We start from the raw sequence: 20,136 nt of genomic DNA on the forward strand, positions 1-20,136 counted from the left end.
CTCTACTAAAAATACAAAATTAGCCAGGCGTGGTGGCACATGCCTATAATCCCAGCTACTCAGGAGGCTGAGGCAGGAGAATCGCTTGAACCCGGGAGGCAGAGGTTGCAGTTAGCCAAGATCACACCATTGCACTCCAGCCTGGGCAACAAGAGTGAAACTCCATCTCAAAAAACAAACAAACAAAAAAAAAACACCACCTCTCCCATAGTGCCCCTTAAACCCCTGATGTCTTCTAAGTCATCATGTACATGAAGGCAGATGACAATCTTAGATCCTCTGGAAAATAATACCTACGCCTATGTTTAGCCCTGTTAACCCACATATTAAAACTTAACTGAGGGGCTAAAAAGAAATCAGTATGGGCTCACATTTAACATCAGCACTCACTTATCACTAACTATCACCTCACCAAGCCAGGTAATTTTCAATGTTTTTCAAATCATTTTATTCTCTGCAGTATTTTATATTTTCAACCAGAGGCTTCCGCATTTCTCTGTATTTTAAAGATATAGTCAAGCAAATACACTACTAAAGCCACTGCCCTCTCAATTTCCTAGGAAATATCCTGTGCAAAACATCCACTAAGGAAGTGCTCCCAATGGCCTACTTCAAAATAAGTATTTTACTAAAATAACTTTAAAACCAAGGGGTACAAACCCTAAAATTGTACCCTCTTCTTACTTAACAGACAAACTCTTTTGATTTTTATGGCCCTTTCCAGATTTAATCCAAATGTAAGTAAAGTTTACATGCATATTTACAGTTACTATGTATAAAATTATGTATTATTTATATTTTATACTTTTCCATTTTCTAAATAATAGTACAAATTTCTCACATTAATAGTGGCAGAATATTATACTAAACTAATCCACTTTACTATAATTTGTTTAACCACTCTCAAATTACTGAATAGGTTATTTCTACTTTCAGTTTATATATTTCTTGTAAGTATAGTTTCCTTTCCTTCTGAATTATTTCCTTAGATCAGTTCCCAGAAATGGAACGTCTGGGTCACAGGTTATGTCTCGTTTTATGACTCTCTGTACATATGGCCAAAATGAAAGGCTTGCCACTGGCCTCTTTCCACGAAATATTCCAAATCAACCTGATGTTTCATTAGAATAATTAACTGTGACACATTTTGTCACAATGAATTTTCCTTATTCTTCAGTTCCTCTTCTGGGAAACACGATCTATCTAGCTCATGTAGCAAAAACTTACTCTCTTACCCTAACCTAAGAAAAATATCTAAAGCTATGAAAGGGAACATTGGCTAAGTCTGTTAAACAGTGGACAAGGAATCAGAAGATAAAGATTCCAATTCTGAATCATACTGTAAACTAACCAGATATTCTTTATCCGTGAAAACCACATCTTTCAAATCAAAAGGCTACACCTATGCTGTCCAATATGGTAGGCCACTAGTCACATGTCTATTTAAATTTCAATTAAGATGAAATAAATTTTAAAATTCAGTGCCTCAGAAGAACTTGACCCATTACGAGTGCTCAAGAGCCAAATGTGGCTGGTAGCTAATCACACTGGACAACACAGATTACGGAACATTTCCATCACTGCAGAAAGTTCCATTGACAGTGTCAGACTAAACTAAATGGTTTCTAAAGTATCCTTCAGCAATAAGTTCCATGGCTTTCAAAACCATTCTTCAACTGTCCCTTCTGCCCTATGCAGCTATAACTAGAAGACATAGTGATCAGAGATTTTACATCTATTTTATGGCAAAAAAAATACATATATACCAAAACAGAAATTATATTCAGAAAGAATTTTTTTAAAGTAAGACACTTCTGCCATTATTTCTCCATAATATATTCATCTGTAGTTCTGTATATCACTTTTTAAAAGTTTTTCCTTCATAACATTGATATTTACCTTTTATTATAAGCAATTTTAAAAACTTCATTACATAAACAGGTAAACAATAAGTGATACACACCCAGGCATGTTTCCTCCAGGCCCAATGAAAGTCTTGAACATTAAGTTAAAAGATACTGGAGGGGATAGGTCATTTCCAGTAATGGGAGATTTTACATTATAGTTCACAAAAAGATCCGCAAGTTCTTGCTGTCCATAGTTATCAAGCTAAAGGACATATAAAGAAATTAGTGTAAAAGACAAAGAAAACAAGGCATAAGATATAAAGTATTATATATAACCCTAGCAATCCACTGTTACAACTCACACAAAATTCAGGAACATCACAATTAACCTAACCTTCAGGATACCCACATTAAAACCATAACCAGCCGGGTGCTGTGGCTCACAGCTGTAATCCTAGCACTTTGGGAGGCCGAGACGGGCGGATCACGAGGTCAGGAGATCAAGACCATCCTGGCTAACACAGTGAAATCCTGTATCTACTAAAAATACGAAAAAAAAAAAATTAGCTGGGCGTGGTGGTGGGCGCCTGTAGACCCAGCTACGCAGGAGGCTGAGGCAGGAGAATGGGGTGAACCCAGGAGGCGGAGCTTGCGGCGAGCTGAGATCACGCCACTGCACTCCAGCCTGGGCGACTAAGACTCCGTCTCAAAAATATAAATAAATAAAAATAAAAATAAAAAGCCCACAACCAATTTACACACTTTCCATTTATCAAGAGAGAAACAAAATATCTTTCTGGGACCTAAAACTCATATAGTCACTGTCACAAAATGAAAGATAAAGCAAAATACCTCTTATTCAATTATAACAGTTATTAGTTGGCAAGAATCTGAAATTACATAAATAAGTTTTCAAAGCTGAATTTTACTACTCTGAACACATTTAAGGTGCATTTCTGCATTTCTCTATATTTTAAAGATCCAGTCAAGCAAATATACTATTAATAGCCACCACCCTCTCCTCAAATGAGTAATTAGATGTGCATTGAACTTTCCCTTAGGAGCTAAGATATTAAGCTCCTAGAAGATAGAAGCTGTATCTTATTCACCTCAGCATTTTCCAGTGTATTGCACATTCTATACATTGATCATCAATGCCAAATCCTGTAAAATGAGGTATGACCTCCAATTCAAGAATTTCAAGTGGCTATGACAAACCATTTAATAGTAAGCAATATTTAAAACTTAAAAGTCTCCTAATAGAAACAAAATAATTCAATAAATCAATTAATGGCCATAAGAACTGACGCTTTGAGTTCAGAAAGACCTGGATGTATCTCCCAACTCTATGCCACTTATGGGTTGTGTGACTACAGATTAAGTCTTACGTAACCTCTCTAAGAACAGGGGAGAACAGCATCTACTTCACTATGTAAGACTATTATGAAGATTAAACAAAACATGTAAAGTACTTAGCACAGGCAGGAGCTGGTACATAATACCTACTCGATAAAGAGCAATTATGTTTGCTCCCCTCATAAATCCAATCGTATTTCTACTGCATAAAAAGGCAACTCACTCACACTAACCGCATGTTCCAGGTTTGAATGCGCGATTTAAAACACTAAGCCTTCTAGACTCTATTTCTACAGAATTTCTAGGGGGAATCTACAAAATAACATTATACAATTACCCAAGAGGCTGGATCAATGAGGAAACTGTTCCAGTGACCTTCAAGACACGGGTACCGTAAATATAAGCTGGTCCTACTAGAGCAAAAAGTCAAAGAGCCTGAGGAACATCTATTTCCCAGGTAATTCAAGAATATATAGTGCTTTCCAATAAAAGGCATAATTTAAAAAGAAATCAGGAGGAAAAAGATTCTGCCAATACAGATAGAAATCAAAACCCCTGGGAGAGGGAATCTGGCAATATCTGACAAAATTACATTTGTATGTATCCTCTGACCCAGCAATCCCATTTCCAGGCATCTATCCCAAAGACACAATAGCAAAAACATGAAAAGATATAAGCACAAGATTATTCAATGTAGCACTATCTGTAATGTTAAAGATGGGAAATAATCCAAATGTCCAGCAGTGGACAACTGGTTATGTAAAATATATCCACACAATGCAGAATTATGTAGCTATAAAATGGAAGGAAGCAATCTCTATATACTATGAGGGACCAATCTCTGAAATATTTTGTTATGTGAAGAAAACCACAATGGAGAAAAGTGTGTATGGAATGCAACCATTTATCTAGAAAGGGGGGCATACAAGTATCTATGTCTTTGTTTACATTCTATTTTTTTTAAAAAGGCAGCTGTTTCTTTTTTTAATTTTATTTTATTATTATTATTTATTATACTTTAAGTTCTAGGGTACATGTGCACAACGTGCAGGTTTGTTACATATGTATACTTGTGCCATGTTGGTGTGCTGTACCCATCAACTCGTCAGCACCCATCAATTCATCATTTATATCAGGTATAACTCCCAATGCAATCCCTCCCCCCTTCCCCCTCCCCATGATAGGCCCCAGTGTGTGATGTTCCCCTTCCGGAGTCCAAGTGATCTCATTGTTCAGTTCCCACCTATGAGTGAGAACATGCGGTGTTTAGTTTTCTGTTCTTGTGATAGTTTGCTAAGAATGATGGTTTCCAGCTGTATCCATGTCCCTACAAAGGACACAAACTCATCCTTTTTTATGGCTGCATAGTATTCCATTGTGTATATGTGCCACATTTTCTTAATCCAGTCTGTCACTGATGGACATTTGGGTTGATTCCAAGTCTTTGCTATTGTGAATAGTGCCGCAATAAACATACGTGTCCATGTGTCTTTATAGCAGCATGATTTATAATCCTTTGGGTATATACCCAGTAGTGGGATGGCTGGGTCATATGGTACATCTAGTTCTAGATCCTTGAGGAATTGCCATACTGTTTTCCATAATGGTTGAACTAGTTTACAATCCCACCAACAGTGTAAAAGTGTTCCTATTTCTCCACATCCTCTCCAGCACCTGTTGTTTCCTGACTTTTTAATGATTGCCATTCTAACTGGTGTGAGATGGTATCTCACTGTGGTTTTGATTTGCATTTCTCTGATGGCCAGTGATGATGAGCATTTTTTCATGTGTCTGTTGGCTGTATGAATGTCTTCTTTGAGAAATGACTGTTCATATCCTTTGCCCTCTTTTTGATGGGGTTGTTTGTTTTTTTCTTGTATATTTGTTTGAGTTCTTTGTAGATTCTGGATATTAGCCCTTTGTCAGATGAGTATATTGCCAAAATTTTCTCCCATTCTGTAGGTTGCCTGTTCACTCTGATGATAGTTTCTTTTGCTGTGTAGAAGCTCTTTAGTTTAATTAGATCCCATTTGTCAATTTTGGCTTTTGCGGCTGTTGCTTTTGGTGTTTTAGACATGAAGTCCTTGCCCATGCCTATGTCCTGAATGGTATTCCCTAGGTTTTCTTCTAGGGTTTTTATGGTATTAGGTCTAACATTTAAGTCTCTAATCCATCTTGAATTAATTTTCGTATAAGGAGTAAGGAAAGGATCCAGTTTCAGCTTTCTACTTATGGCTAGCCAATTTTCCCAGCACCATTTATTAAATAGGGAATCCTTTCCCCATTTCTTGTTTCTCTCAGGTTTGTCAAAGATCAGATGGCTGTAGATGTGTGGTATTATTTCTGAGGACTCTGTTCTGTTCCATTGGTCTATATCTCTGTTTTGGTACCAGTACCATGCTGTTTTGGTTACTGTAGCCTTGTAGTATAGTTTGAAGTCAGGTAGCGTGACGCCTCCGGCTTTGTCCTTTTGACTTAGGATTGTCTTGGCAATGCGGGCTCTTTTTTGGTTCCATATGAGCTTTATAGCAGTTTTTTCCAATTCTGTGAAGAAACTCATTGGTAGCTTGATGGGGATGGCATTGAATCTATAAATAACCTTGGGCAGTATGGCCATTTTCATGATATTGATTCTTCCTATCCATGAGCATGGTATGTTCTTCCATTTGTTTGTGTCTTTTATTTCACTGAGCAGTGGTTTGTAGTTCTCCTTGAAGAGGTCCTTTACATCCCTTGTAAGTTGGATTCCTAGGTATTTTATTCTCTTTGAAGCAATTGTGAATGGAAGTTCAATCATGATTTGGCTCTCTGTTTGTTACTGGTGTATAGGAATGCTTGTGATTTTTGCACATTAATTTTGTATCCTGAGACTTTGCTGAAGCTGCTTATCAGCTTAAGGAGATTTTGGGCTGAGCCAATGGGGTTTTCTAAATATACAATCATGTCATCTGCAAACAGGGACAATTTGACTTCTTCTTTTCCTAACTGAATACTCTTTATTTCTTTCTCTTGCCTGATTGCCCTAGCCAGAACTTTCAACAGTATGTTGAATAGGAGTGGTGAGAGAGGGCATCCCTGTCTTGTGCCAGTTTTCAAAGGGAATTTTTCCAGTTTTTGCCCATTCAGTATGATATTAGCTGTGGGTTTGTCATAAATAGCTCTTACTATTTTGAGGTATGTTCCATCAATACCGAATTTAGGAAGAAGTTGAATCCCTGAATAGACCAATAGCAGGCTCTGAAATTGAGGCAATAATTAATAGCCTACCAACCAAAAAAAGTCCAGGACCAGATGGATTCACAGCTGAATTCTACCAGAGGTACAAGGAGGAGCTGGTACCATTCCTTCTGAAACTATTCCAATCAATAGAAAAAGAGGGAATCCTCCCTAACTCATTTTATGAGGCCAACATCATCCTGATACCAAAGCCTGGCAGAGACACAACAAAAAAAGAGAATTTTAGACCAATATCCCTGATGAACATCGATGCAAAAATCCTCAATAAAATACTGGCCAACCGGATTCAGCAGCATATCAAAAAGCTTATCCACCATGATCAAGTGGGCTTCATCCCTGGGATGCAAGGCTGGTTCAACATTTGCAAATCAATAAACATAATCCAGCATATAAACAGAAGCAAAGACAAGAACCACATGATTATCTCAATAGATGCAGAAAAGGCTTTTGACAAAATTCAACAGCCCTTCAGGCAGCTGTTTCAAGTTAAAAACTCCTCAGGAAGCAGGGAAGTGGAAGGACGGAAGGTGAAGGGAAGAGAGATAGTAGACTACTTAAATATATCTTGTTTTTTAGATTTGCCTGTAGAGGTATAAAAAATGCTTTATATGATTATAAAACAAATTTTAATTTTTTTAAATTATACTTTAAGTTCTAGAGTACATGTGCACAACGTGCAGGTTTGATACGTAGGTATACATGCGCCATGTTGGTTTGCTGCACCCATCAACTCGTCATTTACATTAGGTATTTCTCCTAATGCTATCCCTCCCCCACCACCCCACCCCCCGACAGGTGTGTGATGTCCCCACCCTATGTCCAAGTGTTCTCATTGTTCAATTCCCACCTATGCGTGAGAATGTGCAGTGTTTGGTTTTCTGTCCTTGTGATAGTTTGCTGAGAATGATGGCTTCCAGCTTCATCCATATCTCTGCAAAGGATGTGAATTCATCCTTTTTATGGTTGCATAGTATTCCATGGTATATATGTGCCACATTTCCTTAATCCAGTCTATCACTGATGAACATTTGGATTGGTTCCAAGTCTTTGCTATTGTGCTATATGATTATAATACAACTTTTTAAAAATGAAACCCTGAATACTGAAAATAAAATGAAATACATGGACTAACTGCATATCTAGCTGATGACATAGCCACACAGAGAGAATGACTCCAAGTGACTTTAAATACAGTTATCAGACTGTAAGACTACACACTGCTGGCATATCCCTAAAGAAAAGAATAAAAATGTTTTTAACTGTTTTTAACATTCATATTGCCGATGGTGGTGTGGGTACTGTCATTCTGAGACTGTTAATGTATACAGTGGGAGATAAGGCATGTCAATAGTTACGTTTTGTTGCTGAGAAGTGAGATTTTTGGTGAGGTTTACATGAAGGAGAGAGATTTAAGATTAACACAGTAAAAACTCCATAAACCTAACTTTAAGTAAACTATTAAGTATCTACATTAACTCACGAAAATTTTACCTTTTAAAAAATACCAATTTCCTAGCTCAGATCACTGACAAGGTCTATAATTAGTGATCAATACCATCCCCACTAGTAAGTACGAGGGCTCCTTGGAGAAATGTCTGATTCCAAGTCTGGGACAGGAAATGTACAAGAAGACATGGCAATATCTTGTCATCTTAAAGGAAGTTTTCAGAGACTACTAGGGCTGTGTCAAAAGGACTCAGCAGAGAACTCCTAGTCACCAAAGACTGGATAATTTAACCATCAATAAGATAAATGCAACTGACTGAATATCAAATATTTAAATCTAAAGTTCACAACAGTAGGAGGAAAAAAGGAAAAGGCAGGCAGGAACTCGTGCATTCTGAAGGATCTTAGGGAACCAACTAAAGGAAAACAGGTTAAAAAAGACAATGGGTGGGAAAATGGATTAAGCACTTTTTCTCACTTTTCTTTATAAATGGTGTCTCAGAGAAATCAAATAGTTGATAGAAAAAGTTTTTCCATACAGAAATAGTCTAGCTAAAAAAAAAAAAAAAAAAAAGAATGATAAAAATCACCATTTTGAAACTCCCTCATCAGTTAATGCATCTAAACAATGGACATCAATGGCCATAGCCCACAGAAGAGCTGACCAGGTACTATGTACCTCTGGACAGGAGGCCATAACACCACTTAACCAAATGTCTTGCCAAAAATACCTGGTCAAGCCTCTAAATCTAATACAGAAAAAGATGAACATGTGTAACCTCACTACAATAACATAATTAGCCAAATCCAGACCGAATTCCAGTAGAAAACAATAAGGAACAAATGACTCAGCTTCTTGAAAAAAATTTTAATGAAAATGCTGGGAAAAAAGGGAATGAAGGAAGGCCATATAGACCGGAAGAGATTTAAGAAACATACCAACCAATCACAAAGTACAGACTTTATCTGGATCCCAATTCAAATTTTAAAAACTGGAAATATTTAAGACAGCCTAGAAAACATGAACACTGATTAAATATTTGATATTAAATTATTAACATTTCCCAAAGTAAGAGGATTGAAAAGCATTTTTTAAATCATTTAAAAAGCCTTTATTTTTAAAGGATTTTTCTCTTTTAGAGATAGATAATGAAAAATTTACAGGTATAATAAAATAATGTTTAAGATCTGCTTCAAAAAAATTCAGTCTGGGCACCATGGCTCACATCTGTAATCCTAGCACTTTGGGAGGTCCAGACAGGAGGATCGCTTGAGCTCAGGAGGTCGTGGCTGCAGTGAGCCACGTTCATGCCCCTGCACTCCAGCCTGTGCTACAGAGTGAGACTCTGTCCCCACCCTACTACACACAAAATTTAGGGGAAAGAAGTCAGTAAAGTGAGGGGAATAGATACAAAAAAATTTAACAGTGAAGCTGGGGATAGGTACATAATTGTTTATTACGTTTTTATTTAACATATAAAATTTCGCATGTTTTGAATTTTTCATAAACAAATTAAAAATGATTTTTAAAACTGGAACATCCAGAGATGTGCCAGCAAAAACAGAGACGAGAAACAAAAGAATTCGTTCTGAGCTGTTAAATCCACATAATAGGAGTAGAGATCCTTCTACCACAGAAGGTGAATCAGGACCTTTAAAGAAACAATCGTGCTTCATAAAGCTGAAAAGGAGTCAGACACTAAGGTGCAGAAAACGCTATTCTGTGCTTAAGCAACAGATGGGCTTCCAGCCAGTGAATCCACCAGGGCCGTTTCTGAGTGCTACACCATTTCCCATGGGTCCCTAACTTTTCACTGAAGATTATATTGACAGCTGTACATGTATCTGATATGGCAAATAAAAAAACAAATTGCTCTCCTAGAACACGGATCTAAAATAAAAGAGAAGGCCAATGCTCAAACAATAAATTGACTTGTCAAATCAACTAGTTACTTCCCAACTCTGACAACGTACTTGGAAATGAATGATACTGTTAAGGTTGAAAACATATATATACAAAACCTCAGTAAATCTAAAATTCTGAATGGAAAATTTTAGGGATACTTAGAGGCACTTTCCATTTTTTCTAATAAAGGGTACGCCTTTGGAAAAGAAAATGAGATGAACGCTTCAACAGCATCAAAATATAAGAAATAATTTTCTAAACCATGAGTAACTGTACTAAAACAATGAGCTTCAAGTAAGGGATAAAATTATACTCCACAAGGATCAAAATAAATCAGCAGATGATTCAACAGCCAAATTAAGAGAGTTTTCAATGTAAATGAAGGAGAAATTATTTTAGCTATGTTGGAAAGTTAACTATCACAGAGAAAAATAAGCATGCTAAAAAAAAATTAGGACAACAGTGGAAAAGCATCCAGTAATTCCCATGAGAAAAAAACAACAAATTAGGGAGTTCTATATTCAAACACAGAGAGAGACACAATCGGTGTAAAGAATAGGTTTAATCACTATACTGGTTTTTTGTTTGTTTTTCACCCAAGGAAGTAAATAAAATTTAAGAAGTGAGCCTCAGTAGACCTCATGAGTAAACATGGTGTTGGAGAAATGTACTTTGCCTAAATGGAACAGCCAATAGATGAGGAGAGACACTAGCAACATATATACCTGAGCACATGCATCTTCCCAGGGAGACGTGCAGTTTTGATCATATTCTTAGGGTGGTCTATGACTCAAAAAAAGGATAAGAACTACTTCTAATATAGAAAGTATTCCTGCAATTGGCAAAAGGTCAGAATAAATTATCTCTGTGGTCTCTTTTTTGTCTTATCTAAAATTTGTCAGCTTAAATATACAAATTATAAAACTTTAGAAGACGGGCAGATCACGAGGTCAGGAGATTGAGACCATCCTGGCTAACACAGTGAAACCCTGTCTCTACTAAAAAATACAAAAAACTAGCCGGGCGAGGTGGCGGGCGCCTGTAGTCCCAGCTACTCGGGAGGCTGAGGCAGGAGGATGGCGTAAACCCGGGAGGCGGAGCTTGTAGTGAGCTGAGATCCGGCCACTGCACTCCAGCCTGGGCGACAGAGCGAGACTCCGTCTCAAAAAAAAAAAAAAAGAACTACAGGCAAACTGAGAAAAGCAAGGACAGAAAAGTAGGGACCTGCTGATGAGGTTCTAAGAATAATAGCATAAAATCAGGGTCCAAGCAGAGGCAGATCAAATAGATAGTGAGAAAGTGCTCAAGTTATCTGCCCCGAAATCTCCACACCAGTGCTGAACACTACCCATCATCAGTCACTCCTGTGGTTTTAGCTATTAAATCCAGAAAAGCAGTTTCCAAGGACAGACAAATTTAATGCCTATTTACACTGACTTGTTAGTTTTGGCTGAAATAAAGGGTTAGCCACAAAAGAGAGAAGAAAATAAAACTGCAAAAAAAGAGATGGTATAAAGGACAGTATTAACCTCTGCTTCTTTACAATGTGGCCAGGGTCAGCATAATGGGAAATGCAACAATCATTAAACACTGGAAGAAGGACAGCAACCACCTAGGTTACTCTGATAACATCTCTAGAGTACTCACCTGGGCCAAAACACTTTCCATCTCTGATTTCTTTTCGACAGAACACTTCTTATCAGACATCAATTTCTGTAAATGAGCTGTAAGAACAGTGTTGACATATGATAATCAATGGGAAAAAGGACAATGCACTTTTCAGTTTCAATGCTGGACAATTAAAAAGTAAATCCATGGATAAAGTTCTTAAGTTACATGAATCCCATGGTTGATTTTACAGCAGTAGTCATGGTATTGTCTTGATTCATTTGCTAATTAGAAAAATTATCTGTATATAACTAATTAATCTACACATAACTTTTTTAAAAAATAAGGGACTTGATTTATATACTTAACATCTGTGCACTTTACTCTTTGAATGTTATGCCTCAATAAAACATTTAATGGAGAACATCTGAGAGAAAGTTCAAACCTTTTAATTTGATCAATCCTACCTGAAGGAGATGAAGAACCTCACCTTTTAATAGATGGTCAGCACGAAAACATTCTCCATTTTTTACATCTTTCACCATGAAGTCAGCAAATTTGTCTACATGGCCAGAGGTCCTAAATTAACAAACGCCAACTCAATTTGTCATTCTCATACAAATTACACATAGATATTACCTTATAAGATAATTCCCCATCAGTGTTTATATCTGTGTATCTCAAGGATGGAAGCTCCCACATCTATAGTAATGATGTATCCATGACAGACAGTATGCCAGACAAAATTCTTCCTCAAATCTATTTTTCACCCTCTCCCACATTCTTCCTTCCCATAAGAAAAAACACATTAACCACACAATAAAAAGACAATTCTTTTCTACAAGTTGTCATAAAGTCTGTACTATTCTTCAGGATCAATTAATCCATGCCTATGCCATTATTATTAGTGATCTAAACAAAGGTCAAAATCATTGGGAATTTGACTAGTTAAGAATTCATGGCAGCTTGGTATAGACATTGAACCTTAAGAAAGTAGTTTCTGCCACTGAAACCTGTACTGACATTGGTATTATCTCTACAAAGTTCCTACTGGTGGAACAAGTAGCTAAAAGGATAGGTAGTCTTGATCTTATAGAGCCACCATCCAGAATTCCTCATCTTAACTGGCTGAAATTATTAAGAGAACCTAATGGATGCCAATAGTAAAAATTAGCTCTCCACCAGGCAACCTTAAATGAATAATGATGAGTTACAAAATGGCAAGAATTCCTCTTTCAGTTTCACATTCTGAAATTCTGCCCTACTTTGGGAGGCTGAGGCGGGCGGATCACTAGGTCAGGAGATCGAGACCACCCTGGCTAACACAGTAAAACCCCGTCTCTACTAAAAATACAAAAAAAAATTGGCCAGACGTGGTGGTGGATGCCTGTAGTCCCACGTACTTGGGAGGCTGAGGCAGGAGAATGGCGTGAACCCAGCAGGTGGAGCTTGCAGTGAGCCGAGATCAAGCCACTGCACTCCAGCCTGGGCGACAGAGCGAGACTCCGTCTCAAAAAAAAAAAAATTCTGCCCTACTTTCAATAATGTTGGTAGGAATAATCTACGTTTCTGCATTGAAACTTCAATACAAATAGTATTTAATTGAAAATCTCTACAAATATACCTTTGCTCAGAACTTCTAAAAACTTGTATTAAGGAAATAATCAAGGATACACCCAAAAATCCATCTATCAAGATATTCAGTGCAGTCAAAAATGAGAAACACCTTAATGCTTTCAATATGGCACAAACTAACATATTATGGCACTTCCATAAAACAATACTATGCTGTCATTAAAAATGCTTTAGATGAATAGTTAATGACATGAGTATATATTAATCTATATTACATGAAAATAAGCAGTGTACTGCTAACACTGAAATACATAGGGACATACAGAAAAAACAGATTGGAAGGACAAACACAATCATCTTAACATTGCTATCTGTGAGCAGAAGGTATATGTTTCTTTGTTTTTCCATATTTTCCAGATTTTCTACATGAACATGAGTAGTTCTTTATAATCAGGAAGTTATTTAGATAAGTATATTAAATAATTTAATAAGTTGTTTTATTTAAAGTAGGATTCCCCCCACTCCAAAGTAGGATCTCACTTTAAAACTGGCTCAGGGGTGAGCATGGTGCAATCGATCTCCAGGATCTGTTCCTCTTGGATAAAGTGCTGCCTCCAGGTCTGAATAATATTGTTCTTCAAAGCACAGCCAACTGGCCCAAAGTCATACAGACCACTAACACCTATAGAATATGAGAGGAAAACATGTACTTTACCTTGTTACTCTGAACAAATGAAGGCAAGGAGACATGAGAAACTGATACCTACAAGACTTCACATACTCCCTAAAAGTGTATTCAAGTCAACAATGCAAATCCCTCAATAATGAAGAGCCTTACTTTCAGCTAGCTGATGGAAGTAAAATAAAAAAGCTCTTACACCATTTACTAATTTCCTATTTATTCCCTAATTTCAAGCAGGACTAGCCCAAAATCTACAACAAAAGTTCCCCCTTGTACAAGAAACAGAATGAAATAAGATTATAGTTTTCTGCCATAAAAATTAGAAAATAATTTCTCACATCTGATAACAATGATCTATAATTTTAGCATCCAATTCTCTACTTTATTCCTGGGTATTTGAGGCACTATTTAACCTCAAAAGGGTAAACATTTACAGATCTGCTTAGCCAAACTCAAGTCAACTTTCAGTGGCAAAGTATTATATGTCTAACGTTGTTGTAATAATCTACTGACTATGAAAAATACAGTTTTACATTTCATCAGTGAATTGTATTTGCCTATATACCTTCATATGGCATTCAGAGTGATTTATCTACATCCCTGGGAAGAATGCTTTCTCCTGGCAGATGACCATAAAGAATAAACTAAGGACTGTTTTATCACCGCCCCTGTGTGAAGGGGCACAGTATAGTTAGCCAGTACTACAATGGCCCAAAAGAGTACATGAGTACACAGACACATCAAATGCATACATGGGCCGCCAACAATTCCCTACATCCTAATAGAAAATAGTGCTCTCCAAGAATAAATACAGTGGAGAAAAATAACAGGTATTACACCAAATGGTGACTCCAAGCAAACAAAAGCAAAATATCTATCCTCTGCTTCGTAGCCCGATACAAGCGGATACCAACAGGCAAGCCATGTTCTCGATATTAGAGCCACTAACAACACAACAGTTCTTTTTGTTGTTAATCCCTTACCTCCATAAATAGCAAAAGCTTGATCATAGAAAAACCTCCTCTTCAGGGTATCTTCCATTTTTGCTCGGTCTACAATATCGTCTTTGGGCTGTAACGCCAGCTCCTGTTAGAGATTAAATAAAAAGTGAGTGATTGGAGGGGTGGGTGGGAATCTGAACTTATACATAAGTATACATAAGTATCTGAATTTAGTTTATTCCTCACCAGAATTAAATATAAAATTTATCAAACAGACAAGATTTTGATAGGTTAAAAACAATAGAAGCCACAGGTCTTTTTTTTCCCTTTGAGTAATATAAAAGATACCTTTACTTCATCATTTAGGAAAATATATGATCATTTCCAAGATTACAAGACTAAGCTTGGCCAGGTGCGGTGGCTCATGCCTGTAATTCCAGTACTTTGGGAGGCCGAAGTGGTGGATCACCTGATGTCAGGAGCTCAAGTCTAGCCTGGCCAACACGGCAAAACACCGTCTCTACTAAAATACAAAAATTAGCCGGACGTGGTGGCGGGCACCTGTAATCCCAGCTATTTGGGAGGCTGAGGCAGGAGAACCACTTGAACCTGGGAGGCAGAGGTTGCAGTGAGCTGAGATCGCACCATTGCACTCCAGCCTGGGCAACAGAGCGAGACTCCATCTCAAAAAAAAAAAAAGACTAAGTTTACTTCAATGTAGATACTGATAAGCAATATAAGCAATATTTGAATTGTTAATGGATTGCTATAGCAAAATAATTAATTAAAAACCCCAAACAACTTAAGTTTGGTGATGGGAGATCTATGGGAGATCTATTGTTTGAAAGGTCTGGGAGCAGGTATCAAATAAACAGACCTTTTCCTTAAAACAAACAAACAAAAATCATTATTTCCAGACATAAGAGAAGTCGTAAAGAAGAGCACAATCCTTTCCATGGAAATTCATGTAGTGTACTGAGTCCAGAATTTGCAGGGTCAGGAAGGCGTTATTAAAAAGTTGACATTTTGAAAGGATGAGGAGCCTACCAGGTAGAGGGAAAGGAGAAGGCATTATGGATAAACAGATAAACCAAATGATACTTGTTCAGAAACTTTTCTAGGTCTCTCCCATCCAAAGAAATGAAAGATGAACAATCCCATACCTACTTACGTTCCTATTTTAGCATCCCAGGACTCACCTTTGCTTCCAGAACCCTCTTGCGGGCTTTGAGCTCAGCCACTGCTTTGTCTACATCTACTTGGGGTGCTTTATCTTCTTTCAGTTTTCGCACAAGATCTCCCTAGCCAACAAAAATAATTATGTTCAGGATTGGTTTCAGAAGTCAAGAAATGTTAGAAATGTGTTTTTAAGCATGCCTTTTAAAGTCTATGTAAGAATGATACAATTCAGGTCAAGTGTGGTGGCTCACGCCTGTAATACCAGCACTTTGGAAGGCCCTCTTCACCACATGAGGTCAGGAGTTTCAGATCATTCTGGCCAACATGGTGATACCCCATCACTACTAAACATACACAAATCAGCCAGCCGTGGTGGTGGGCGCCTGTTATCCCAGCCACTCGGGAGGCTGAGGCAGGAGAATCACTTGAACCCGGAAGGCAGAGGCTGCAGTGAGCTAAGATCACGTCATTGCACTCCAGCCTGGGCGACAAAGTGAGACTCCGTCTCAAAATGAAAAAAAAAAAAAAAAAGAATGATGCAATTTGAATGTTTATTATGCGAGTGGTCATTATGAATGAAGGTCTCTGCCCTCTTCACTTATAATCTAGAAGAACATACAGGCAAATTAACAAATAACTGCTCACATGGTGAATTTTTTCCTTTGGGTATAGAGGGGAGAAAAAGGAGGGGAGAAAAGCATTGATTAAAAAGTAAGAAAGAGCAAGATTTGTACTGAGAACACAGAAGAACCAATAAATTGACCACCCTCTTAAATCTCTCTCCTCTCGCTTACAAAAAACAAAAAAATATTATTCAGTTTTCCTCCCACCTCTCTGATCATTCTTCTCAGTCACTGCTGGCTCATCTTCCTTTGCCTTTCTCTTTATAGTTGGAATTTTTTCCTTGCTAATATTTCTGAATTATTTTATTAACTTCCAACAACCTATACTAATTCCGTATTTATAGTAATATGGTGAACTAGGTCATATGAGAAAACAAACAAAATATTACCTATATAGGATGAAAAACTTTCAGCTGAGTAATTAAAGTTGTTAAATTGATAGAGCCCTTGGGCACCCAACAGAGGTTTTAATTTCAGTGATCCATTTCCATACAATATGTGGTTCATTTTCACACTGCAAGATTGTTTTTGGTAGTCTCTTGTTCTTTGCTCATGTCTTTGAGTCCTCCTTCTATTTTAAAAAATTATCTTAAGCATTTTAAAAGTATGTGATTATTCTAATACTTTTGGAGAATCTAATTCTATTATCATTTCCCCTGAGTCTCAATCAAGGTGGATTGTTTCCTTGTGGGTTTTTAAATTTTGAGTTTAGCACTTATTATTTTGGTAAATGTAATCTGTGAATTATCCTAGAAGATCAATGTGGAAAGTCTGCTTCTTTTGCAATATGACGTTCTGGGTAAAGTATATGAAGAAAGACATACGTAGGTGGAAAAGGAAAAATAATTTTAAAAGCCGTTTCGCATAATTGTGGATATTCTTTGATACTACCTCAAAATTCTGACAAGTGTTACTTTCTTCAAGGTTATTTCTAACTCAGAAACTATAGCAACGAATTTTTTGTACTGTTAAAATAAATCTATTAATGTATCTTAAGCTTTGAATGGCTCTTTCACCAATACCTGATTTCATATCATGCACTGGTCACCTGGAAAAACATTGGTTCACTGAGTTATGCAGATTATCCAACTACTATCAAAAAAAAAAAAAAAATCCACGTTTGTTAATATCACCACTCATCTCATCACAAATATCTTTAAGGACTGTGAAGCTGCCAAACTCACAGCAAAAGATACACGTTTTCTCAAATTCTAAAATTTCTCCAAAGGTTATTATTGGCCACAAATAGTAACCACTGTTTTCTTAAAGTGACAAGCTCACTCATTCATTTTCCAAATTAACAAATTTCTATGAAACATGTGCTACTAACAAGACCAGTTGTTAAGTAAAAATCCCACTCCGGAAAGGCTTTCAATTGCACTTCACAATGGAATTATCCAAAATGGATAGGGGTGACAGTGTGTCTCATTTCCCCATAAACAAAAAGTGGGTAAAATTAGATCCTCTTTAAATTATCTTTCAGCTGACATCGGACTCAATAATTCACACAATTAACTAACTGATATATGTGTGTTCCTGGAAAATTAGAAAAAATAACCAAACTAATTTAAATCAACTAACTCACATATTCGGAAAATATCTTAAAGTACAAAACAATTAATAATCAAGACAATATAAACAGTACACAGGGCAGTAACAGCATCGGAAAGCTGCCGCGATCAAAGTTTACTTTAGTTAACTACCGATGGATGATTTTCACTGCAGTTCCGAGCTAACGTGGCAGAGGGAGGGGTTTGGGTGTGGTTTTTTTTTCCCCAAATTAGTTGTATGCTCCCTTCTAAAGGGAAGGATATTTTAAAAAATGGCAAGTTAAGAAAAGACAAAAGAACCACACCTAATTTTATTTGTGGAATGGAAGGTGGGTGGAGGAAGACAGAGAAAATACAATCTGTGTTCTGACACCAATCAGGAAGAAAAAAGTTAAGCCCGTGGTGATATTTCAAAATGAAAGGCTATTTATATCGGTCAGGCTCAAACCAGCGAAGAGGACAGATGGCAAAGTGGCTGAATTTGCGGCAGCTATGCCCCAATGAATTATTTCCGAGAGAGGGTTCCACCCTCTGTAGCTAAGGCAAATTATTGCATCAGGCGCCCATGCAGGAGAAACCCGTTTGGTGTTTACTACTAGGTCATCGATCTCGGGGTCCTACTGCAAGCTTCTGGCTCTCCCTAATTGGATATGGGAATCATCTGAAATAATCTTTTCTTCGCCATCTCTAAATTCTAATCTCTATGGCAGTGCCCTAGGTAAAGGAGGTCTATATTAAATCACCAAGCCCTCCAGCCCATGAAACCTTCCCTCACCTTCGGGAAAATCAAATTTCAAAATATTCCATACTAAGGATGGCTGACATCACCAAGTAACTCCGCAACATTTAGTTTCCCAGGTTTACGATCTGAGAGCTCACTGGTTCCAAATGGCCTGTTCAGAAGCCAGAAAAGATGACACGAGCAAAGGATGATGAGTTTACAGCATTAATAGAAAAGTTCGACACCTCCCCACATCCACGTTCAACTCTGTTTTCTCAATCATTCGGCTAAACTAAGCACTGAATGAAGGAAGATGTTAAGGAGGAAACACTATTTATTCAAAGCGTCCTGAAGATTAAAGGGCCTGGCCGTAAGACAAAAGAACCGGCAGTTTTTCGGCTCATCATTGACCACGGAAAGTATTAGGAAGCTTTCCACCCAAGGTGCACAGAGTACAGCAGAGCCTGGAAAACTGAAGGTTATTCAGTTAGGAGGCGAGGAGAACCAAAGGGTCACAGATCCCAGCCCCACTGGAAATAAGAGGAGACGCGGGCTGTGACAGAATGGGGAAGGGAAACAGAGCCAGAGGAGAGAGACGCAGGAAGTCGGAGGGGTTCCAGGGAGTCATCCAAAAAGAGAGGAGAACGGAGGTCCGCGGGAGATAAGGTGGCTGAAGCACGGGGGACTTGGGACCAAAGTGGGGGAGGCGAAGAAGACTTTGCCAGAGGATGAATGGAAAGAAAGGGGTAACCGAAGAGGAGGACAGTTCCTCGGGGAGGAGGGAAGGATAGCCAGAAGAGGGCCCTGGAAGAAGAGCCGAAGGCTTAGCAGAGGGCGCAAAACACCGGTACCTGCTGGCGCACTGCTAGCCTGAGAGGTGCCAGCACCTCCTCAGCCCCGGCGCCGTCCATGCTGCTCCAGGAGGCGGCGGGGAAGGAGATCCGGGCGCAGGAGGGCGCGCTGAGGACCCGGCGGAGGGGGAGCGAGGGCCGGGCTAAGAGCCGGGGCGGCAGCAGCAGCAGTAGAGCGGCGCGAGCACCTCTAAGCAGCGTTGGACGCGGAGAGGGCATGAGCCGGCGGCCCTGGGCGGTCTAGAGAGGGTGGCGACGGAAGCGACGCGCGAGGCCCGGCCCGGAGCATGATGAAATCGCCGCGTAAACGCCGCGGCGCGCGTGCTGCCGCACATTCCCCACCCCACTACGCGGTGCGGAGTAGCCGCGGCAGATTCGACACAAAACCCGGAAGGACACATCGTAGGGTTTTCTCCGGCTCGGGCGAGGGGTAGGGCTGCGAGTGAACAGATTTGTACAGAAGTGCGTCAAGCCACCCTAGCAGGGTGGGGTGGATGTTCAAGGACACAGCTCTGAGCGAGACCTGCAGGCCGAGGCACACGAGAACCTTCAAAGCATAGGTTCTTACACGAGTGACACCCCAGCGGACCTCCTTGAACGCACACTTCTGTTTC

At 38.6% G+C, this 20,136-nt stretch overlaps 1 protein-coding gene across 2 annotated transcripts in view; it reads right to left on the minus strand.

The window, feature by feature from the left end:
* The window catches only part of GARS1 (glycyl-tRNA synthetase 1), a 42,347-nt gene extending 22,428 nt beyond the window's left edge, over positions 1-19,919 (minus strand). The window contains exons 1-8 of one of the 2 annotated variants that reach the window (XM_023188382.1): positions 19,523-19,822; positions 18,726-18,843; positions 15,798-15,899; positions 14,641-14,743; positions 13,516-13,657; positions 11,891-11,979; positions 11,440-11,516; positions 1,964-2,109 (exon numbers count right to left, since the gene is read on the minus strand). In XM_023188382.1, coding sequence (XP_023044150.1) covers positions 1,964-2,109; positions 11,440-11,516; positions 11,891-11,979; positions 13,516-13,657; positions 14,641-14,698 — 512 coding nt within the window. In that variant the 5' untranslated portion in view covers positions 14,699-14,743; positions 15,798-15,899; positions 18,726-18,843; positions 19,523-19,822. Of the gene's footprint in view, positions 1-1,963; positions 2,110-11,439; positions 11,517-11,890; positions 11,980-13,515; positions 13,658-14,640; positions 14,744-15,797; positions 15,900-18,725; positions 18,844-19,522 lie in introns of both variants that reach the window. The other variant, XM_023188381.2, reaches the window with a different exon arrangement.
* Positions 19,920-20,136: the final 217 nt, after the last annotated feature.

Source organism: Piliocolobus tephrosceles, chromosome 8, assembly GCF_002776525.5.
Source record: "Piliocolobus tephrosceles isolate RC106 chromosome 8, ASM277652v3, whole genome shotgun sequence".
Lineage (NCBI taxonomy): Eukaryota > Metazoa > Chordata > Mammalia > Primates > Cercopithecidae > Piliocolobus > Piliocolobus tephrosceles.